Source organism: Giraffa tippelskirchi, chromosome 7, assembly GCF_054371585.1.
Source record: "Giraffa tippelskirchi isolate mGirTip1 chromosome 7, T2T-mGirTip1v1.2.pri, whole genome shotgun sequence".
Taxonomy (NCBI): Eukaryota; Metazoa; Chordata; class Mammalia; order Artiodactyla; family Giraffidae; genus Giraffa; species Giraffa tippelskirchi.
The window spans coordinates 141,627,363-141,651,829 of record NC_137281.1 but is presented as its reverse complement, the minus strand read 5'-3'; the positions used below and the strand labels follow the sequence as shown (position 1 = coordinate 141,651,829).

The 24,467-nt window shown below is 46.0% G+C and overlaps 2 protein-coding genes across 5 annotated transcripts in view; both read right to left on the bottom strand.

Moving 5' to 3' along the window:
• SUSD6 (sushi domain containing 6) overlaps window positions 1-4,497 on the bottom strand; it is a 50,492-nt gene extending 45,995 nt beyond the window's left edge. For 2 of the 4 annotated variants that reach the window (XM_081508819.1, XM_081508820.1), the window contains exon 1: window positions 4,293-4,497. In XM_081508819.1, coding sequence (XP_081364945.1) covers window positions 4,293-4,413 — 121 coding nt within the window. In that variant the 5' untranslated portion in view covers window positions 4,414-4,497. Of the gene's footprint in view, window positions 1-2,228; window positions 2,470-4,292 lie in introns of all 4 variants that reach the window. The other 2 variants (XM_081508822.1, XM_081508821.1) reach the window with 2 other exon arrangements.
• Window positions 4,293-24,467, bottom strand: part of LOC145513858 (uncharacterized) — a 64,431-nt gene continuing 44,256 nt past the window's right edge. Inside the window, exons 4-5 of the mRNA XM_081510797.1 lie at window positions 4,773-4,926; window positions 4,293-4,497 (exon numbers count right to left, since the gene is read on the bottom strand). Coding sequence (XP_081366923.1) covers window positions 4,417-4,497; window positions 4,773-4,926 — 235 coding nt within the window. The 3' untranslated portion in view covers window positions 4,293-4,416. The remainder of the gene's footprint in view (window positions 4,498-4,772; window positions 4,927-24,467) is intronic.

The following is a 24,467-nucleotide window of genomic DNA, read 5'->3' as shown; positions in this document are numbered from 1 at the left end:
AGATCCAGCAGCAAGCACCCCTCTCAGTCACACCGCACCATGGAAGAGTTGTCGCTAAACACTGCTGTTCCTCTAGGCCCCAAAGCTGAACACAAGGCGGCCAAGGTCACTCCTGATCTGGCCACAGTCCAGGCAGCTGGCTATACCAGTATCAGCCACCTGGAATGGGAGGGCTGTTCACACCCTCGTAGGCTCATGCTGCTGGAGTGACGAAGAAGAAAGGAATCTCCCAGTCGGTGAGAGGTGGTAAAAGAATTCATCTACAAACCTACCTAGAACAATTAAAGACTCTGAGCACTCACCTAGTTTTGTTTTTTTTTATTAGCACCCTGTGACCCCCTTTTACAGAAAGAGGTGGGTAAGGATAACCTGTAAGCTTGTAATTAAGGACAGGGTAGTGCGGCACCTTTGTTTGGTAGGTGGAATTTGTGTTTAATGAGGCTTTAAACCAGAGGAGAGCCACTGAGGTGTTCAGTCTGGTAGATTTCTGGCTTCTTTTGTTCGAAAGTTACAGTGCAAAGCTCATACCATGTGCTGGCAGTGTTCTAATCATGGCACAACAATCAGCAAGCAGAGGGCAATTTCTCAATGTCTTTTCATGACGCCAGGGTTCGGCCAGCTCTATAATGACCCACCCAGCCTCCTACCACAATCCCCAAGTCTTTTTATAGTCACAGGTAATTATACCATGGAGAGATTACATCACGTCCTCAACACGGTTGGCAGCTGACAGGAAGATGCTCAGCGGATGTTTTGGGAACTTCATTTAGCAAACAATTTGCTGTGGTCCCTATTGTTCCTTTCCAAGAATAGAACTGCCTTGGCAAACCCTGTGCCTGAACTGGGACCCAAACAACCAACGATCATTGCAGAGAAGAACAGAAACAACCACGGAGGTAGACAGGGTAACCCAGAGATGACTCCTGCTTCTTTCATCCAGGAAAGAAAACAAACGGTGTCTCTCTTCCTCTGTCAAAAGTATCCTCTGAAGGATGCTGATCTGAGTGCTCCAACAAACAGCAGTATAAGAAACAGGTCTCAGAGAAGCCGGCCACTCAGCAGAGGTAGTGTGGTTCTCAGCAAGAGCATGGGCAACAGAGTCAAGACAGATAGGGTACAAATCCCAGCCAGCTTCCCCACCTGCAACCATCTGCCTCTGTGCAAGTTACCTAACCTTCCTCTGCCTCAGTTTCTCATTTGTAAAATAGTTACAGGACCACGTAGATCATGGGCATTCTGAGAACTTTTATATGATAACACAGAGCCTGACACACAAATGATGCTCCATACGCATCACTTCCCTACCTGTCCTCTCTTCCCAGCTCAGTGTATGTTACCTCTGACTCCCAGTCCCTTCAGAGACGGTGAGGTGAGCCAGGGCCACCTGCCAACATCTCTCTGCCAGAGTGATGCTAAGGGCCAAAGCCACACCATCCCCCCGAGGGCCGAGCTCTCAACATTTTCCATCTTCAGTGAACACTAAACACCCAGCTTTCTCACTCTGCCTTCCTTGCTTTAGGTGCTTGTGTGATTTTTAACACAGCCATTAAGTGTCACGGCAACATCTTAAAGGGGAAAAAAAAAATCAAAAACAAATAAAATATTAAGTTTTTTCAATAAAATTGCTCAGAATAGGGAGAGAATGGAAATTAAAAGCTTTTTATATGAGTCAGCAAGGCAGCTGGCTTGGGACCATCCAAACTACACAAACATGGAAGGCGAAAGGGATTCTGGACGTAATCAATCCTTCCTTAACTGGTCAGGTTTGACACTTTCTCCTAACCCCTTATCCTCAACCCAAGAAGTGACTCTACATCTCCAGTTTTGTTTTGCTTTTTAAATATTTATTTACTTTATTTGGCTGCTCCAGGTCTTAGTTGTGGCATGAGGACTCTTTAGTTGTGGCATGTGGGATCCAGTTCCCTGACCAGGGGTCGAACCCAGGCCCCCTGCATTGGGAGCATGACCATTAGACCACCTGGGAAATCTCTCCAGTTTTGTTTTTTAAAGACAGAAGAGGATGTCATTCACATGAAGTCTCCCGCCCAGAGTGACTCAACAGGAGGTCACATACCAAATCTGCTGTTGTTATCATTTAAAATTACACAGAGCACTTTATATGTCAAGCGCCTTCCAATCACTTTTATTAGTCTACACAACACCCACCTAATATCCTTAAGTGTTGTATTTCTGTTTTATAGGTGACACCAAGAGGTCAAGTGATTTACCTGAGGTCATACATACAGCACGTTTCTTAAAGTCACAAGCAAAGAGACCTGTGAGAGGCTGCTCCACAGCAGGGATCCAAACTCCTCTCCAGCTCAAGAAAGGCAAGTTGGGTAGCATGAGCATAGGCCTTATTTTCAGACGTGGTCTTCCCCTGCAGACTGTGCCCAGGTATGAAGAGTAAGACATGCTTCCTTTGGCCACTCCGAAAAAGGGAACTTTCAGTAACTCTCTCCATCTCTGCTAAAGATATGACCAAGGGGAAAGCTGAACCCAATCCTCTGTAACCCTGTCTCCATTATAACTCCAAATCAAGGGCTGCAGATAAGAGAAACCAGGACAAAAAACTGAACTAGAGACATGACATACATCACTTTACCTAGAGCTTTACCCCAAAACTCTCAAGTGCCTCTTCATGATGCTTTTCTTCTAAACCTGAGCGATTACGACCAATACTAGGCATACACATGGTATTTATAACCAGAGACTATGCAGACAAATCACCTCCAGAGGATGCCCGCTGACCTCTGTCCAGTGAGATTCTTGCAGTCGTGTTTGTGCCAGGACACATGAACATATCTACTAGAGCTCCCTGGGTAAAAAGCATCTTATTTATAATGCCTCTGGAATGGGTGTTTAAGAGCAGCTGTAGGAACAAGTAAGAAATGCAGGAAGAGGAGACCTTTCCTGACCTGACTGCCTTTCCTAGACTTCAGATTATCTGAGAGTCTTGGTTCCTCGGCAGGGCCTGGCACGCCGCTCATGGCAGGCTCGGCCATACAAGTGTGCTCTGGGTTTCAGGCCAAGCTGTGGGCACCTCTTTCCACCAGAAACCACTTCAGAGAGGAAAAAATATCGCAACTTGGTGCACTAGAACGAAGCAATGGTGAAACCCCTTCCCTGTCTGCAACCTGCTCAGTGCCAGTACATAGGTTTTATGGGGAATAAAAAGACTGGGCGGAGGGGGTGGGATGGCAGGGGAGGAAGGATTCTTTGCAGATGGGGGAGGGAAAGAAAACAACAGAGCCAATTTTCCCATCCCGGTCTGAGCCCACACTACAGACTTATATTTTTCCATACTGGAGAATAATAATCCCTTTATCCAGCCAGTCTGGGACCATCAGTCCCTGATAATTGATTTCAGACCCTGAATGGAAAGTTGGGAAGGTGTGGGTAGCTGGAAAATGGGGTGGGGAATGGGAGGGTGGGGGGAAGCCCATAAAAGAAAGTGGGGGGTACAAGGGATGGCCCGATGAAGCTAAAGAGGCCAAAGGCAGAAGCTCTGCCTTCACACAGCCATGTAACACGCTGGGACGCCTCCCCAGCGGAGCCGGAAAAGAGGACAGCGGTGCTGGTGCACCAGGCACTGGGTGAGGCCCTGGTCCTGGGGCTGTCATGAGCACGACCCTGGGCCAGTGTACAGCCTCTGAGGTCTGTCCCAGCTGTGCCCAGTCCCTTCTTTCTTCTTACTCTGACAGCCACTCCATTCATACACATTCTTAGTGAGCATCGCTTGTTCTGGGCTGGGGGTAAGGTGGCAAACCTCCTCCATAAAGGGCCAAATATTTTAAAGTGTAAATATCTTAGGCTTTGGGGACTACATGGTCTATGTCACTATTACCCAACTCTGTCATTATAGCACAGGTGAGGGACCTGAGGCTTACAGAAGCAGAGACTTGCTCTGGGTCACAGAACTAGCAAGCAGCAGGACTGGGCCCTGAACACAGGCAGAGGATTCCAAAGCGTGCATCCTTACCTGCACATCACACTCTGAATCCTACACCTTGGTCCCACACGTGACTACAGCTAGGGGAGGGGGATGGTCAAGTCACCCCTGGCAGGCTTCTATACCTGGATTTCCAGCTGGCTCCCTAGGTCCCTTGGAGCAACCCCCCCGCCCCCCCAGGCCTGGCTCCCGGCTGTATTGCAGCACCAGCACCGAAGTCGCCACCCTCTGCTCTCCCATTAACTGCTCCACAAGCAGAGAATCCTCTCTCCCAGCCTTCGGGAAAACAATGGTACTGAGTCTTTTCCTTCGCACACACAGGCAGCAGGCAGGGGCTTACCTGAGGCAAGTCCGTCTCCAAGGAGGGTGCTAAGAATCACCAGGGGAAGGAACACTCCATGTCCCGTGGAGGCCACGGCAAACGCTGAGGTGCTCTTTGGTGCTATCCTGCCATGGCACATCTTTTATCCGTCCAAGTTATTTTTAAAAGGAAAAATGTAAAAGCCAGAAGGAAGAACTCTGAAGTCAGCCTCGGGTAGATTCACCTATTAAAAACAAAAAACAAGGACATCAGTGAAAGCTTTAGCCATACGTTAGTTACAATAGGCCTTCCTTTATGATAAGGAAGCCACGGTCACGTACAAAATTGAAAGAATTCTAGCAACTGAATCCCTACTGCCAGGAGAAGAGACAAGCATGTTAGTGGCTTTTCAACTCCTCCCTGGGGAAATGACAAGGCCCACAGTAAGCTGCCACAGGCGTGGTCACCACCTGGGAGCCAGATCCTTGTGACGGGACAAGGAGATCAGCGCCGGCTCACCTGGGAATTCGTCAGGCTGCGCAAAGCTTTCAAAAACTGCCCTGCTGCCTGCGTGCCCTGGGGGCTCCGGCAGAGACGAGGAAAGAGATGGTTGTTCACGTGGAGAGTGTTGCACCAGAGTTTGCCTCTGCCTTTGCCACTGGACTCAGAGCAACTAACCAGGAAAAAAACAAAACAAAACAGAGAACACGTGTAAAAGAGGGAGAAATGCACCGCCTAGAGAAGGAATGCCACAGCCAGCTCCAAGAGCCCCTGGCTCAGCCTGCTCAACCACCGGAGGCTGGAGGAGCCCCTGGGGACCTGGCTCCCACCACGAATCTCAAAAATGGACTAATTAATCAAGGCTCACCCAACACACCTGCGACCCCAGAGGCCGCATCTGTTGGCTTTATGTGACAATGACTGAGGGAAGAACGAGTCATAACTGTTGACTAGCCCAACCATCCACTCTGGCTCAAAGACTTAAGAAGAATAGGAACCAGTATCTTTAAAAGAGAAAAAAAAATCAGGGATCAAGACTTCTAAGGGTTTTTTCCCACTTGCTTTCAGGAAAGCAGAAGGGTTGATCATACATTTTGATATAGGTCTATTATACTTTACTTAACTCATTTGATATCATTTATCCTAGTTTATAAAAGATATTCCAAATATAAGGTTACACTTCCTTCTTAAATGCCATACACACCTCTTTCTCCAGTAAGGCTTTATGTAAACAGATAAGCAAGCCTGCCATCTACAATCCTAATAAAGGATGTCCCTGAGGGATACCACCCAGACCTGACTTTAATCCATGTATGAAGCCTTTGGCTCAGGCCTACACTGCCCTTCTAAAGAGAGGTACTGCAGACAGCAACATGAACTGTCTTAGTCTAAAGGAAAAGCAGCTATGAGGGTCTTCAATGAGCATGACCAAGGGGCTCAAGAAGAGAGCTAGCCACTGGGTCTTCATTCACCACCCCCAAATGGTTGGGACTGTAGAGTCCTCTGTCCCCAGCTTTTACCCAGACTCCAACTTGGGCCTTCACAGCTGTAGAATAGGGATGGTTCATGGAGAGGTCTAGGGATGGACTCTGCAAGTGACCCAAAAGGGTACACAAAACCACATGTGTGTTAATGCGTGGAATGTGTAAACAGTTATGTGGCTAAGAATGGTAGAGTCAGAATGCCAGAATTCAAATCTCTTTCCTCTGCTATGACCTGTGGCCAATTTACTCTCTGAGCCTCAGTTTTCTCATCTGTAAAATGGAGACAGTAACCATACCATCATCTTCATAGGGTTGATGTAAGGATTAGGATCTGACAAAGTGCTCAAAACAGTGCCTGGAACTTTGCAAGTCCTCAGTAAACAATGGCACCTGTTGCTATCATAATTATAAGATCTGAGCATCAGAGGAGACCCTGGAGGTCATCTGAAAGAAGCCAAAACTAAACTTCAGAGAGTTAAAGGTTATGCCCAGGCCATCAGCCAGTTAGCAATGGGTCCTTGGTGCTGCCACTGTGCATGCAGCCAAAGCGGGTAACCTGGGCGGGCACTCACCACCCCGCAAGGGAAGAACCAGTGGATCATGGAGAATGACACTTGCTTGTGCCACATGACAGCACGTGCACAAGTACTTCTGCAGAGAATGGACGAGGCCAGATCAGGGTGGTGCTCATTGTTCCGTGCATGAGTGGAGGGATTCAGGAAAGACCACCCAGAAGAAGGGATGCTAGACAGACTTTAGACAGACTACTAAAGGATGTGTCCCGTGGAGAAGGAACACATTGAGTACAAGTGGCTGGGAGCAATGGAACCCTACACTCTCAGGAGACGCTAGAGGCAGGGGCTAGGCTAAATTTAAAATCAATCCTGAAGACCAGGACTTCCCTGGTGGTCCGGTGGCTATGACTCTGTGCTCCCATGCAGGGCCCTGGGTCCATCCCTGGTCAGGGAACTAGATCCCACACGCCACAACTAAGACCCAGTGCAGTCAAATAAATAAATTTAAAAATAAAAACTTTATCCTTGAAGACCATGTGGAGCTTACAAGGATTATAAATAGGGAAGTTCTAACACCAGTTTCTTTTAGGAAGGTCACTGTGGCACAGATTTTAGAGGACTGGTTAACAAGTGGGAGGGTAACTTGGTATGAGGGAGGGTTACCAAGTGGCAAAGAATCTTACATTTAGCAATTTATAATTACTGTGGGGGATTGTTGGCTCAGTGGTAAAGAATCTGCCTGCCAAGAAGGAGACCTGGGTTTGATCCCTGGGTCAAGAAGATACCTTAGAGGAGGAAATGGCAATCCATTCCAGTACTCTTGCCTAGGAAATCCCATGGACAGAGGAGCCTGGTGGGCTATAGTCCATAGGGTCGCAAAAGAGTTGGACACGACTTAGCAACTAAACAAGAATTAAAGTAGAGCTCTCTGGAGAACCATGGACGATTCTAGCCCCCAAATGCACATATTCTCTGACCTATCCATTCTACTTCTATAATCTGTCCTCAGAAACCACTTGTGTGCGATGATACATATGCAGGATATTCAGTGCATTATTTATACTGGCACAAGACTGAAGGGGACTAGTTAAATAAGTTACATAACAGAATACATGCAGTGGTTTAAAAAGAACTGGGCGGTTCAGTCTGTACTGGAATGACTTTCAAAGTTAGTACATGAAGAAAACCATGTGTGTGTGTGCTTGTGCTCTTAAAGGACACACATGCATGCGCATGTGCATACACACACATCCATGCATGCATACACACATACACACACACGCTCTTGTATGTGTGTAAGTCTTTTTCTTTGAAAAAGAGTCCTTCTCTGGAATTGATACACAAGAAACTGGTAGCTACCAAGTGCTATCAGGGAGGGGAACTAGGGGTGAACGGGGGAGAAGACTCATTGTTCACTGTTACGATTTCCCTTTTCATTTCCTTCAGTGTTGTACCTTGTGTACTACCTAATCAAACAGATAAAATACAGAATAAAATTAATGTAGCAAGGCCTTCCCATAGGCCACCTGTCTCCTTCCTCAACAAATTGATGGACACTCCAGTAAATCTGATTCTCTCTGCCAGGAATACAGTCAGTTGTAGGGCTCAGCACAAGGGCCATCTCCTTGTGGAGGAGGAATTCTTTTCTGACACGTCATGCCCACCTCCAGTAGAAATAACCCTCTTCTTACTCCCAAAGTGCCCTGAGCACCCTACTCTGACTGTACCTCTATCAGGTGATTACATCTGTTTATCTGTCTTACCTCACCAGGCTCAAAGTTCCTGAAGGCAGGGACTGTGAATTACTCAACATGGAATTTTCAAAAGCCATCACAGGGCCTGGCACCAGACAGGCAGGCAGCAAATGTCTGCCAAACTCATAAATACTATGGGGAGAAGCAAGTATGGAACTGGGGAAAAGATGCACACATATAAGCTCATGCTGTGTTTTGAAGAAACGGCTGGTCCCTCCCTTCCTGTTAAGCAGCTACGTGGGCCACGGGACTAATTCCAGCATGAAGCCAAAGACCTGATCAAGCGCAGAGCAAATGGGGTGACGGAGATTCGGGCTCTGCAAGAAGAAAAGATGCACAGAGGAGAGTCAAGGGACGTTCACACGCAAGGATGAGCCAAGGGTAGTGCTTTAGAAATAACTCAGAGAAAAGTGAGTCCCCATGGCCCCAGGGTATCCCAAAATGGGAAAACTCAGCTATTATACAGAAGAGGTCACACTACATCTAATCATTTTAAGAAAGGATCTGCTCTGAATGCAGAATTTTAAAAAATTGTCCTTGAACTGTGGCTTTAGACCAAGTGAAAAGAAAAACACTGAAAAGAAATTAAGATTGAGTATCCATTACTATCCCTAGAGAAAATCTATAGGCGAAAACTTGGGGGGAAAAAAAAAGAATTCATTTCACTTCAGCATTTTTTTTTTGCAGGGCGGGGGGAGCTGTTTTAGCAACCACTTCCCCTGATTTAAAAAATTATGATTTAGAGATAGAAAGTAGAATGGTGGTTGTCATGGGCTGGGGAGAGGAAAGAATGGGGAGTTACTGTTTAAGGTTTTGTCAGATGAAGAGAGTTATGGAGACAGACAGTGGTGATGGTTGTTTGACATTATGAATGTACTTAATACCACTCTTCAAAATGGTTAAGATAGTCAATTTTATGTGTGTTTTACCACAGTAAAAAAAAAAAAAAACTAGGAAAAAATTATGATTAAAGAGGAACGGGGAACTAATGCTTACTTCCAAAGCCTGCATTCACACCCATCCTTACAAGGCGCATAGCATCTAAACCAGATGTGAAGAGAGAGGAGACGACCTGGCGGACCAGCTGCTACCAACCAGCCTGCTGGTCAGGAATGCTCTCTGGCTTCTGTTTTCACACCTAAAAATGGCTCTAAAATCACTTTCAAGCCACGGAATCCTCCAGAGTGCATTCATGCTTCTCTTTGTACAACTCACTCACTTCTTCCTCCAGCAGCCAGCGTTCCCTTCCAAAACGTGAGGTGAGGAAGAGTCACGGAAAAACCTACATTCATTCTTCTGATTTTCCTTCTTGGGATTCTTGCTGCTACCCCAATAGCCTGTGGTAAAAGGAGACCACCGTGATCTAGACTGCCATCTGGCCCCTCCTACCTCTGTGAACCCAAAACATCAAAAGCTTGGGTGACTGTGCCCTGCTGAATGTGATGGTCATGAACACTCATTTCCTGTCCAGAGCCAAGAGGAAGGACATTGCCCTCACCTCTGCCTCTGCTTCCTCATCTGTAAAATGGAAGCTGTGAAAAGCAAGCTTGAGTTATCTCACTAGTTTCTAGTTAAGGCTCAAAAGGGACAAAATGGAAGGGACTGCTTGCTCCGTGAACTGGTAAGACTCAGGCCTTCTATTCACAGTCTCAGCCAGGACAGCAGAAGGCGACCTGAGAAAACAGCTCATTAGAATGATGACAATAAGCATGGCACGCCTCTGGGGCTGAGGACAGCCTGTAACACGAGCTCCGAGTTCACATAGTTTGCCTAGTTGTTGTTGCCATAGATGCTTCCAGATGAACTGAAGAGCCTGCTAAGATTAAAGGTATCCTAAGAGTCACCTTGAAAAATGGCTCACAGCCTAGACAGGCAGCAGCAGGGGTTGTGCGGGGAGCCTTGGAACAGCCAGGGCACCCAGGGCCCAGCTCCTTGTAGCCCCTGTGCCTGGGGCCCATTCCTGCATGCAATGTCCCGTTCTCCATGCTCCTCAGGTCGAGGATGTCACAGTCCTGCTGGAGGCACGGTCAGGTCACACTCTACTGAGCCCTCCTCCGTGGAGGCCAAGGGTCCTGACTCAGCCCCGCCTGCCTCTCAGAGGATACCTGGGTTTCTCTACGGCTCAGACTCAGTTTACATGAGACACTCAGAACAGATTATTTCCTAAGTCGTGGCCATCGCTCCATTAGTTATAAGAGGTAAATGAATAGGTAAGACCAACAGAAATCCTTTCCCTGCTTCAGACTAGTCTGGAAAAGGGATGGTGGTGATGGAGAATCTAGAATAAGTTTGTTCCTTTGATTAACCATCTTCACCAACCCCCATACTACCATGTGATAGAGGGAAGACAACAGTTTATGAAGTCAGAACAGAATTCAACCCTTGCATTTCAGATTGTACAGAAAATAAGTGTTAGCTCTGTGGAGTTCAGAGCTCCTCAGAGGGTGTGATAAGAACAGGGAACGTGCCGTGGGGCCCTCCTTACCTCTCCCTTTCTCCCGGTGGCATCTCCCCTCTTCACTCTCACTCATCCTGAAATGGCTGGGCCAAAGCAGCAAAAGATACCTACGTATTTATCAGATCTAAATGCCTCCCACTCCTCCCCCATAAAATGACAAAATTACATTACTTCTAGATGTCTTCAGTTCACTTTTTTCCTCCCTGGAGATAAATGGCTCCTTCCAATCTTGCTAACCTCTGTATCTTCCCCTCTCTTTTATGCCACCAACAGCTGAGTACTTCAATAGGCATGAAGTTGTCTTTTGGACTTTGAGATCCTTGAGAGTCATGTTACTTTATCCATTTCCTTTTCATCTCCAGTCCTAAAGCCCAAAGGACACAAACATCAGAGTCTTGTTAAAATTTACCTCCTACAAATCAGAAAAATAACCCTCAGTTTTTCTCAGAAAAACTTCCTGGTGCTTCCCTGTTGGCTCTGATGGTAAAGAGTACACCTGCAATGCAGGAGACCCAGGTTCGATTTCTGGGTCGGGAAGATCCCCTGGTGGAGGGCAGTATTCCTGCCTCGAGGATTCCATGGACAGAGGAGCCTGGAGGGCTACAGTCCATGGGGTCGCAAAGAGTCAGACACACAACTGAGTGACTAACACTTTCTCAGAAACCACTGAAGCCAGGGTAAGGCAGCTATTGGAGGCTTTTCTGAATTGCTCTGATATCCCCGTATTCTTGTCTTTCTTCCCAGAACTGCTCACTACAGCCTCTTGCTGTTTCGTTCTCCCTACCCTGTTCCTCAGGCTTCAGACAGCAGGAATACCAGCAGACACGTGGAACCTTCCCTGTAATCATCTCTAATGGCTCTTTTCTAGAACCCAGCAGCCAGATGACTGCAGAGTGGACCTGCATGCAGAAGACAGCCCTCAAGTCCTAGCACCACCAACCAACAGTGGCTGGGCCTCAGACGAGTCATTCATTCTTCCTGGCACTCAGGGCATGGGCCTGGATGATCCCTCAATGTCCTTTCCATTTTAAGGGATCTGGAATGTCTTCTAGGGAAAAGGAGGAGCCTCGAAGTATTTCCTCTGAAACAGAAGTCAACAAAAGTTCTGACTAGAAGGAAGAAATGTTAAATCCTTCCTCTTTATTCCCCAGAGCAGACATATCCTAGCATCTACCTCCCTCTGTACTGCAACAAACTCAGGAGATTCCGCTTTTCCATTTAGAGCTTAATCAATCCATCACATTTGTATAGGCCATCGGTACCCAGTGTTCCTAAAGTGCTTTCCAAAAATAACAAACTAACAACAACAAAAAAAAACCCAGCCTCCACACAGGCACAGGCGAGGATCACCACAGAGCTGTAGGGGCCCAGAGAGAAACAGAAAATGCAAGAGAGAAGGACGGAGAAGAACAAAGACAGACTCAGGACAGGAAAAAGGAGTGACAAGGCAGAGTGCCTGTGAGCGGGAACTTGGCTCAGGCCATACATTTCCAACCCTGAAGGCAGGAAAGTATCTCTTCTCTGGACTGATAGCCTGAACTAGGACAAATACTCTGCCTCCTGATGCCTCTGTTTCCTCATCAGTAAAACGGAAACAGTTTCATGTTTGTCTCACTCAGAGAGGCTGGACTGGTAGAACGATTCTGGCAGACTAGGCAAGAACCTCTGGTCTGCTTGGATACTGTTGGTTAGGTGGTCCAGGGCAAGTTATTTTCAGTTCCCATCTACAAAATGGGTAAATAATACCCACCTCATTGGGCTGTTGGGAGGTGGAAATGGGATCAATGGGAAGGATCAGAACAGCGTCTGGAATACTGGGCCCTCAAATTAGCGCTGCTGGAGGCCCCTTCCTGCTCTAACAGGCTGTGACTGAGCCCACATGAAACTCCCAAAGGGCACTGTTGTCCTGAGGCAAGGCTCAAATCACAGTTAGCTCAGAAGAAAGAAGAGCCGTGAGGTTAAACAAGTAAACCTCCAGAGGTCTCTCCCATGAGATTCTAAAAATATTTATTTTTAAGGAACTGAACATTCCTCCCTCCAAATTATATAATCATGTATGTGAGCATCCTGAAGTGATATGTGTCTAGAGGGACCAAGGAGGTTTCCCTAAATATGTCCTACAGCCTAAATATGCTGTAGGACAGAATAAGGGCAGAGTTTACATGACTGAGATACACACACACACACACACACACACACACACACATACTCTCACTACCTCATTATATAGGTGTCATTGTGCCATTATTTTACAAATAAATGCAATTGAAGGGGCCTAGAAGTCTTTCCTCCTCCTGCTTTCATACTGCAGAGGGCTCCCTGCTCTTTTTTTCCAAATACAAGGTCAAGCTTATTTGCATGTCCTCTGGGAAAACTCAGCAACTGAGCCCACAGCATGGGACAGCTCTTCTGAACCCACAGCATCACCGCGTGAAGACTGGGAGAACCGATCATAACCTTCCCTGTGGACCACTCACAGTCACTTAACTGTTGTATACTACATTTACTGCAGGTGGTAAATTCCTGCAGAGCCCACCAACTGCCTTTTTCTGTGCCCCAGAGTATTCAACATTTATTTGTTCACAGAAGGGGGGAAAAAAAAGATAAACTCCAAACCCCATAAGGTGTGTAGGAAATACAAGATGGCAAAGTAGCAGAAGATATAAAACAGGAAGGGAGAAGGGTAGATAAATCCTGGAAGTTCTGCCAGGCAGGAAAACAAATGCTTGACAGACAAGGTTATAATCGGTTCCTAGACCCAAAGATGCATCTACGTGTCATCACAGCCCTCTGCTTGGTTCCCATCAGCGCTGAGCAGAGCAGGTTTCAATACTCACTTGGCAAATAAAGGCTGGGAAGCTGATTTGCTAAATCCAATTTCTTAGGGCTGTGTGTTTGCAGTAACTATACTGCAATTCAGCAAATATTTACTGGCTATCTTTGGTGCAAGGCCTGGGTGGTCACAGAGGTGACGTGGGGCATAGTTCTTACTCTCAAGGAATTCACAATCTCCATGAGAGGAATTATATGTTTATCTATATACCACTGTGAAACTGTTACTAGGTTTTCGGGGTTTTTTTTAATTAAAAAAAGTGCTATGAGAACACAGAGGCCATAAGAACAAAGGATTCTGGTTGGGAGTAGGGGGAGGTGAAATAGGAAGTTTTGAGCTGGACCTTGACGATCATGCACAGATTTAGTGAGCTCTCTGGCCCGTTCTGCATCCATAGGTCTAATTATAAAGAAAGAAAAAGAAACGGAAGAACTATTCACCAAAAGGATGGCAGAGGAAGAGAGGAAAAATAAACAGTGATAATTCCTTCTGCCAAGACTTGCCAACTGCTGCTGTCTGGCAACAGGAAATAAACATATCTATATATCTTCACTCAAGGGGATATTTAGGTGCTAGATTTTGGTCTTCTAAGTACATACTCATGGCTGGGCAGGAAAACACCTCCTCCAGGTCAAAAATAGAAAACCCAAGAGAACTGGCTGAAGCAGTCGTGTTTACTTTTTACCATCTCTGTGGATCGCTTTCCAAAGGCTCTCAAGTGGGAGGGTATAAACAGGTCTGTGTCACTTCCTGGTTCTCAGGCCTTCTGCTACATTCCCAGTCAGTCTGGGAATGCTGCCTATTTAAAAATAAACTGTAAAAACTCACCCAAACCCCCAACTCTAAACCACTCTTCACTTTGCTTCATTTGATTTCACTGAAATTAATAGGGGTTGAGCGAGAAATGAGACCAAAATGACCACAGAAAATGGATTCTCAGGTGAAAATGAAAATACAGGCTTATTGAGTTCAAGGTCAGGAGATTTGGATTCTACTCATGTTCTGCCTCTACCTGGAAAACCTGACCTTGAAAAAGCATGATGTTTCACCTGTCTGCACAATAGCCACTTCAGCATTAACCCCAGTATAGTTATCCAATCTTTTTGGACCTCCGTTATCCTTGTCTATAAACTAGCACCAACAATAGCTATCTCGTAGGTATCATCATGTATCACATGGTATCATATGGTATGAATATGGTGTAAGTATATCATACGGTATAAGTATCACATGGGAATTACATGTAAAGCACTCAGCATATTGCCTGTCTTCAGTAAGTCGGCAAAAATGGGTGTTCTAGTTTTCATCATCTATTATTGTCATCATAATCTGAAAATGTAAAAGGCTGAGCTAGATGACTACCACTTGAAGAGCGTCTCTGGCTCCAAAATCCTCTGGTTCTTTAAGTCACCTTCTCCTTTTTTTTCTTTTCTTTTTTGATGTGGACCATTTTTAAAGTCTTCATTGAATTTGTTACAGTATTGCTTCTGTTTTATGTTTTGGTCTTTGGGCCTCAAGGCATGTGGGATCGTGGCTCCCGATCAGGGCCAGGGACTGAATCCACACCCCCTGCACTGGACGGCACGGTCTTACCCCTGGGCTGCCAGGTGAGCCCCTTCTTTCCTTTTTTTCTTTTCAGGCGGTTAGATGGAAAGGAAGGGAGATCAACTTGGAGAAGCATGACAGTTACCAATATATCCTCAATGTTTATGTTAGAAACACTACAACACAATTAAGGAAATTCATCCATGCGCTGAAGGGGAAGAGTCTTAGCTGTGACTCACGCTGAAGCCATAGCACGGGCACAACTGCTGCCTCTACTCTCTTGTTCATGAAGCTCAACCCCCTCTAGGGCCAGCACAATGCAACTTCATCCACCCGTCTCTACCCGGGAGCAGTTACTCTGAGCGTCCTAAAAGAGAGCACGTGGCCAATCCACCCACTTTTAGTAATGATTAATCCCCCCTGCAAAGAGTCCTGTTTTAAACAAAAAAGTGCCTTCTCCTTAACATGATTTGAATGTGGTCAAAAATTTAATGCCCTTCCCCAAAAGTGAAGAGTGTAATCAGAGTGTAGTAACAAGATCGAAGTGCTAGACTGAAATTAAATTCAGATGAAATTAATAGGCATTTTCTTTTATTCACTCAGCATTCATAACATGCTAAAGACTATAGAGCATGCCAAAAACTAATAGGATACGATGAGTGAGAACCATGAAGGATGACACCGAGGTTTCTGGCCTATGACTGGGTGACTAGCAGAAGCTACAGCAGGAAAGAATACATGTGGACAAGCAGGTGCTGGTGCAGCATGTGATGAAAATAGTTCAGGTTATGTTTGGAAGGACTCAACTATAGGTACTTGGAGAATATCCAGGTAGAAAGGTCTAGCAGGCAAATTAGAAATGAGTATGAAACTCTGCAAAGTGTTCCGAACTCAGGATATAGCCCTGGAGTGATCGGCCTGAAAGTGATGGCTGAAAGCATCCAGAAGAGATGAGAGCTCATCCTGGTGAGAGAGCTGAGTGAGAAGAGAGTCAAGACAGGATCCTCGGGGGAAGACTAACTTTGTAAAGCAGCGTGTGAAACAAAGAGAGATCATGAAAGACCCTCCCAAAGTACAAGGAAACCAGGGGCCTGTGCATCAGAGCTGTCAAGGGAGGGACACAGTGATTAAAGGAGAACATGAGGGTTAGTGGCAGATGCAGCAAAGGTCCCGTAAATGAAGCCTAAAAGACATCCACTGGATCTGATCACAAGGTTATCACCAGTGACCTCCTCAAGAGTGGATTTATTAGAGTTGTGAGGGAAGATCATGAATTCAAAGTGAGAAAGCACACACAATAAGGGCAAAACTACTGGGGGGAAGGGTGGTGGAACTGGAAAAGAAGGCAGAAGAAAGACAGGATAATGGCTAGAGAGAATTTGTGTATTACGAGTTGTACCTTTTCAGTTAAGCCACGGTTTCCGTTAAAGCTTCTGAACTGCAGCTCTGAGACATCCCACCCCTACCCCCACCCCAATTGAGAGTCCCTCTGAAATGACACCCACACACTGTGACTGCCAAAGCTAGGGAGATGTTGGGGATGAATGTGTAAGACTGACCTGCTTCCTTCTGTTCAACAACAACAAAAGCCTTTCTAACCCATCACACCTCTTCCAAAACTGCTACTGCTTCTGTAGGATTCATGAGTGAGAAGGAACAGTCAATCTAGTGGCAGGGCTAGAAAACTGGCCTCTCCTAGTGTCTCTCAGGCCTTAAGATTCTCTGTAAATATGGTCTCAGTTTCTGCCATTGTTCTCCTTTCCATTCCAATGTCAGCTGAGGATTTGCCCCTGAGATTCAGGTTCAGGATTCCAAGAACATGTCCTTCACCTCCACTGACTGACACTGTTAAATGTATCCCTGGTGAGGTGACATTTAGATCAATCAAGACACTGTCTTCTAATCTGAATGTTCCTCATCTTGTGTAAGTTCCAAGTAGCCTCCTAATTGATAACAAACCATGACTCTTCCCGTTCTCCTCCTCACAAATTACCCAAACTTCCTGTAAGTTGTCAAGGTTGGACTGTGAGGCCCCAAGCAAGAAGGAGAAGCAAGAACTTGCCTACTGTTCCTTCCCCTTTGATTAGTCCCACGCCCCAGCACCACCTCTGCCCTGACATGACCCTCTTACGGTACAGAGCCATCCACCAAGGCCTGCATGCTCTAGGTCTAGCTCCAACCATACCTCTAGTTCTCTCGATGTGGAGTTCAAAATCAGGACCTGAGAAGAAAGGATCTAATTAACGCACAAAAAGGACTATTCCCTTATCTCTAAATACAGACTCAAAACTTATTTCAAATTAGTCAAAATTTAGGCAGTGGTATTAAATGAAGAGTCTCATAAAGTCCATGTATCATCTAAGATGATGTTAAGAGGGAATGTAGTAAAACTCAGCAGATGAGAAAGAAGCATCATAAATTAATGAGGGAATCTGACAGCTCCCCCAATCTTAACACATATCTTACTGACTTCATTCAACACATATAAAGAGCACCTACTTATACTGGATTCCACAAAAGGTACAAAAGTGGGGGAAAGCTTGTACCTTTAAAGAGTTTACAGTCTACAGGGGAGGTAAGATACATACACAAATAACTACGATGAGGTAAAATGTGAAAACCGTGGGAGACATATAGCCAAAGTGCCAAAGAGAAAACCGGGAAATAAGCTGGAGCCAGCCGAAGAAAATGAAACAGTCCATTAAAGAATTAATCACAACATGGATTTTAAAGTCATATGGAGTTCAGTCCTGATTCTGCCTCTTGATTTTTAGAAGTACTAGGTGTCCTGCGTTACCTGCTGTGAGTCTCTGTTTCGTCAAATATGAAGTTGGGGCAGCAATACCTAGTTCACAGAATTGTGAAGAGTCTGTAATTCACACATTTCTGACGAGTTTAATACAATATTTGGCACAGAGTGACTAGGGAAGACGGAAGGGCCACTGCACATAGGAATTTAGAGCTCCTGTGTCTGCACAGAGCTGTCTGGAGCGTCACTCATAGACAGATAGCTAAGCACCTGCTATTTGCTCACCAATTGTGCCTATCAGTCACCCAGGTTGAATGGGACTATGGTCAGGAGGTACAGGAATGAGGCTCAGAGTGTATATATGTGTATGTTCACGCCAGGATAAACCTGGAAGTACACAATCAATGTTCTGCTCGCAAGTATGGCATCACATTACAGGTTAAGTTTCAGATTATACACCACATACTGCATGATACTACACCATGCTATTCCTTTGGATATGGTAGGTGTTCAGTAAATGTCTGGTACAGTGACATGACCTGAACCTGGTTGAATTCCCAATGAAATCTGTCTCATTGGATTCATTTTTCAACAAGTGAACATAAGGGAGGAAAAAGATACCTAAAAATCAGCCTGAGGGACACAGAAGTCATAATGGAATAACAGAGACTAGATTTACTTTTTCCTTAAACAACTAGAAAATCAAATATAATATATGAAATAATGGTTTTCAGACATTCAAAAATAGGTAGCACAGGGCAGTGATTCTTGAAAAAAGGGAAAGAAATGCACAGTCCTGCTGGTGCCCCAGCTAACCCCCTAAAGGAGTCTTCAGACCACAGAGCCGACAAATAAAAACCTGAAAGAGTTCAATGATTTCACTGAGTTAAAGAGACAGCTGGGAATTTGGGGGATGCCAAAGTGGCTAGAATGTGCAGGGCAAAGTAACTGAGAGGAGGGAGCTCAAAGAGAAAAAACTAACGATCTGCAGAGGCTGAGTGTTGATCTGTGCACGTGTGAGAGGAAACTAGCAAAGGCTAAGGAAAGAACCAAAGGAAACAACTAACCCCCGGCGCTCACACAGAGCCAGAAGTTCCCACGTTCCCACGGGCCAAAGTGGAAAAAAAATCTGGTTCACAGGGCACTGGAAGGAATCTTCACAACTGTCTGGCCTCAGCAGTGGGACCATCCTAGCCCTAGACTAAAGGCTGTCTGCAAAAAAAACACAAAAAACAAAAACACACAAAAATAAATAAATAAAGGCTGAGAACCAAGCCTTGAAAGGATCAAAACAATTCTAAGTACTAACTGAATTGCTTCTGAGAACAAAGCCAAAAAGTTTTTAAAAGAATACAGAAAGTTTCAGCACCTAACAACATACAACTCACTATGTCTAGTTTCAAATCAAAACTGAGCAGACATGCAAAGAGGCAGAAAATTATGACCATGACCTATGATCACAGGAGGAGAATAAACAAATAGAAATAGACCTAGAAATGACACAGATAATAGAATTAGTGGATAAGGATGTTCAAATCTCTATTACAAATATACCCTGTGTGTTCAAGAGAAAAGTCGAAGGCATGAGCATGGTGAGAAAAGAAATACAAACCACAAAGACTCAAACTAAACTTCTAGAGGGAAAAATATAAATAGCTGAAATGAAAAATATACAGGATGGGATTAACAGGTTAGACACTGCAGAAGAAAAAAATCAATGAACTTGAAAACATAACAATAGAAACTATCCAAAGAGATATACATAGAACATAAGTCAGAAGTATGACTGAATCAAGCAGCCTAACACGTGCATAACTGAGGCACGGGGAGAGCACATAGGTACGCACAAAAAATTTTTTTTGATGTAAACTATAAACTCACAGATTCAAGAAACTCATCAAACCACAAGAAGAAGTACCTTAACAAGAAAACACAGCATGGCACACTGCAATCAAAATGATGAAAATGATCATTAAAGAGAAAACATTAAAAGCAGCCATAAGGGGGTAGGAGCAGAGACAATGCACCCAGAGAAACAAAGAATTTCAAGTCTACTGTTATAAACAATGGAACGGAGCATCATGTTCCAAGTATTGGAGGAAAAAATCAATTTGACACTGATTTCCTAAGGAAAAGTTGACAGGAACTATGAAGTTCCCATCACTAATGCTTTTTGTGCTCTGCAGTAATATTTTTCAGGGAGGCCTGTGCTGAGCACAAGATGGAAACTCAGTGATATTACAAACATCTGTAAGTACTTGTTGTTTAGTCACTAAGTCATGGCCAACTTTTTGTGACCCCCATGGACTGTAGCCCACCAGACTCCTCTGTCTATGGGATTTCCCAGGAAAGAATACTGGAGTGGGTTGTCATTTCCTTCTCCAAGGGATCTTCCTGACCCAGGGATCAAACCAGCATCTCCAACATTGGCAGACCAATTCTTTTAACACTGAGCCACGAGGGAAGCTCTTTGGAAGTACAGTATTCCATGAGGAGTAAAAAGGGGTAAAGACCCTTTCTTACTTTCATAGAGCCACGTTTTATACTTATGTACTCAGAACATTACAAACTATAGCCCTTATACAATCCTATTCCTTTAAGAAACCGGAAAAGAGACAAGAAAGGTCTATCAAACGATCAATCCCTTAGCTGAAGAAAATCAAGGAAGAAAGAAAAAGTAAATCCCATCATGGAAAGAGTCAGCCTCACCAGCATCAGGCCTGAAGAGGCCTCCCTCCCTCAACTGTACACATCTATTGGTTAATGTGTCTGATGGGCCTTTACAGATTCAGATAAAATATTTTTTCAGAATGAAACAAATATTCCTTAAGAAGTAGGTAAAAGTAACTCAAGAAGTGAATTAGAGTTACTCAGTTCTTAGCTATGCAACCCAGCCCAGGGTAACATAATCTTCTGATTAAGTACCCTGGGCAGGCACCCCATTCTTCAGAGTCCAGCCTGGGGTTCTACCCTGGAGGGACCATTAAAATGGCGATTGATCTGATTTCAGCATTGGTTGGTCTGGTCTCTCCACTAAACTGTAGTTAATAAACTATAAGGTCCTGGGAAGGTTGGAGCTCTATCTGTTTTTTTGTGCTTTTTGTAAACTCGGAGACCATCACTCTCTCAAAAAACCCTAGTATAGGTGCCCAAGAGGGACTCTCCTTCCCAAAATACCTCACTACCTGAACAAGTGGTTCTCAACCGGGGCAATTTTACATGCCACTCCAGTCCCAGGGTTTCTAGCAACATTTGGAGGACTTTTTCAAGGTCTTAACCTGGGGGGTGCTATTGGCATCCAAGAGGCAGAGGTCCAAGGTGCCAGCAAACATCCCATGATGCACAGGACAGCCCCCCAGAACAGAGAATTTGGCCCCAAATGTCAAAAAGGCTGCAGTTGAGAACCCTGGCCTGAGTGGATCAGCATGGAGCTGAGCAGGTACCAGCAGAAGTTGTGCACGTCTTGTAAATTCCCTGCCGCCACTGGCAAGTCTCATCCTATCACCTGTCTCCAAGCAATACTTTGATCCTGTTGTTGTCCCTAACTCAGGCGTACAGTCCCTCAGAGAGAGGAATTTAATAAGAGTTTAGATGTCTTGGTTTTCACCCCATCTCAGCCACTAGCTGTTGATTCTGGTTGTACATATCACAAAACTCTTCTGGGCCCATTTCCTCCTCTGTAAAACAGAAGGCTTGGAAAAGATGACTGAGGAGTTCTTCCAGCTCTAAAATTCTATTTGAAATGCTATCTGTCCTTATCATGAGCCAAAGAGAAAGGATCCAGCTTAGTACAGAGTATGCACATCCACCCCTGAAGGACAGAGGTTCTGCTACTGTAGAGACCGAATCCAGCCAAGGGGGAGCTCTGGAGAAGCCAGGAGCTCAGGTACAAGCAATCCAGAAAGGGCTCTGCAAACACTGGCTTAAAGCCCAGCCCAGGCTCTCAGGTTTAAAATACATAGGAAAGTCTCCCTTCTGCCTTTTCAGGTAAATCTTATTCATCAGTGTTAAGAGGAGGAGGGGGAGGCTTGGGCCACTGAAGAGCAGCCCTGGAATCACTTGGGAGTGTATCAGAGACACTGAGTCTCAGTCTTCATCCCTAATCTGCTGCTTAGTCGCTTCAGTTGTGTCCGACTCTCTGCAACCCCACAGACAGCAGCCCATCAGGCTCCTCTGTCCCTGGGATTCTCCAGGCAAGAACACTGGAGTGGGTTGCCATTTCCTTCTCCAATACATGCATGCTAAGTTGCTTCAGTTGTGTCCGACTCTGTGCAACCCTATGGACAGCAGCCCACCTGGCTCCTCTGTCCATGGGATTCTCCAGGCAAGAATACTGCAGTTGGTTGCCACTTCCTTCTCCCTCATCCCTAATCTACAGAATGAAAATCTGCATTTTAATACGATTTAATAAGATTTGAATAAGTTTGAGAAGCCCTGGTTTAGGGTATACTGCCCTTCTATTCCCTGCTCTGTCATCTCTCACTTGTAAAGATGACTTTCAAGACTGCCCACATTCTACCTTAACTCCACCTCCTTGCACAGCTTGTGCACATGTACACACACACACACACACACCAGTTCAGAACTTCCAAACCCAGAGTCACCGACAGTCATGAGGACAAGTTCCTTTCTCTTTGCCTCTTGCCTACATCCACATAAGGCCAGAAAGAAACAAGTGTTGAAGCACAGGCTAAATCAAAGCTTTTCTGAGCGACTGATTTAGCCCACCCCTGCCGTTCAAAGACTCCTCAGGAAGAGGGATGGAGAACCCAGAGGTACAAACTCTGATGGGAAGAATTCATCATTTGCATCTGAACAGAGACCAACCGGGAGTCCAAAGTTTCATTGTTTTCCTGCCGCCGCTGCCTTACATTACAGAAAGATTCTTGGGGCACAGGCTAAAGGGCAAAGCACACACACAGAGTAAACAAAAACACAGCAAGGGTTCTCCTGGGGGTGGGGGCAGCTGGAACAAAGCAAAACCAAGGTGAAGGGTAGCCTAACAGAGCGCTGGAGCACAGGACAGAATGTGGGGAGAAGGGGGGTGGACTCTGCTGAGCAGCTAGTGCGGGAGAGGAGATTAGGTTGGGGCTCACCTCTCACCCCACCCGCGGGAGTAAGCAGCAGATGGCCCAGCCCCTGGCAGCTGGCAGAGACAGCCATCTTCACGTGCCTGCCCACCCCTCCCCAGAGCTGGAAATGGGAAGGAGCAGGGGAAAGTCCAGACCCAACCCAAGCATCATCTCCAAAGATCACCCTGGGGGTGGGGTGGCAAAGTCACCCAATGCTCTGCTACCATGAGATGAACCTGGAAAACAACTCTAGTATCATCCAAGGTTCTTCTGCACCCACCTTTGCTGCCTCTGGTCACCTTCTGGTCACCTTCTTTTATCAGGAGCAGACTCACGGGGTCTGTCTTGGGATCCTAACACATTACAGCCTAAAGTTCAACCTATCCATGTTAACAAAGGGAAACTGAGGCCTAGAGGGGGACCACGGCTTGCCCCGGGAGCACAGGGCTTGTTAGTGGCTGAACCAAAACTCAGCTCTCCCAACTCTTCACTCAGCAAGGTTCCCACTGAGCCCCCTCAGACTGAGTGCAGCCCTAGCACTGTTCCCCGTGCTCTGTCCACTCCGAGCCCTCCAGGAATGGCTCCTGGCCAGGCCTCTACCAGATGAGAAAGTCCGGCAGCGCTGAGTCTCCAGGAACTCCAATGCAGCCAGAGCAGCTCAGGGGGAAAAATTCACGAGTAGCTACCTGCCTCTTCCAGAAAGGAAGCAGAAGGTACACACAGTTAACACTCAAGGTAGGCTGTATTGGGGGGCGGGGAGGGGGGGGCGGGGAGTGTGTTTGGAAATGAAAAAGGCTTGTTCTAAGAGCTGAAGGGAATTATCAGCCAACACAGACTCGGAGGCAAGTCAGAGCTAACTGCCAAACCAGACTGGCTTAATTAAGACTCTCCCACCCTCTTCCCCAGGAAACCCACCCCCTTCCCTGGCTGGTCACACTAGTCGTAAGAAGCAGTCATTTCAGGGAAGCTGAAGCCCTCTCTGTTGACCTGGCCTTGGGGGATGGCTGTCAGCCTGCTCTTTTGGAGCTTCAGGGCACCAGCTGCCCTTACTGTCACCTCAACATCCGCCTTCAACAGCACCTGCACTGCAACCCACTCTGGATCACTGTGTGCGCAGAGTGGAAGAAAACACTCATTAGCTTTTCAAATGTAACCCTAAATAGAAGGCACAGTTACTCAACTGCAAAGCAGAAATCCTCTTCTGCTCATCAAACAAAGGTGCACGTCCACAACCAGCTATGTGGTTAAAACTGGGCAGAAAGAGGCTAAGGAGTACCGGGCTGAAGTCTGTTGACTAACTGCATCTAGAGGCCTGGCAAACCCCAGCTCCAAGCCCTTGAAGCATCAGTATAATGAAAGCATCCTAATGATGAGAGGTCTTTCCTAAACGCTCATAGCTTTGCTGCTGACTCCACACTCCAGGGCAATCGCCATAGGCTCCTCCTGCCCTTCAGGGCCAACACCAGCCCAGGACCCTGGACATGGATATATGGGGCCAGAGAGTGGCCTGCCAGAAAAACTGACTTACTCAGGGGCTGAAAAACAATGTTTGATCTAGTACAACCAAGGGGTCATAATGGGCCCTGTGCTCAAACCCATTCACATCTGCCACAAACACGCTGCAGGTGGAGGGGTGCGGGGGGTCCGGTGAGGGCAGGGAATCGGGCCACTACAGCTGGACTTCCTTGTCTTCCACCCCAACAACAGCCCTTCAAGAACTTGCCCTCCTGAAGAGCAAACGCGGTTTTGATTTCCAAACCTCACTGTTTGAGAGAACTTCTTGTTTTCTCTCTTAGCTTTTTAA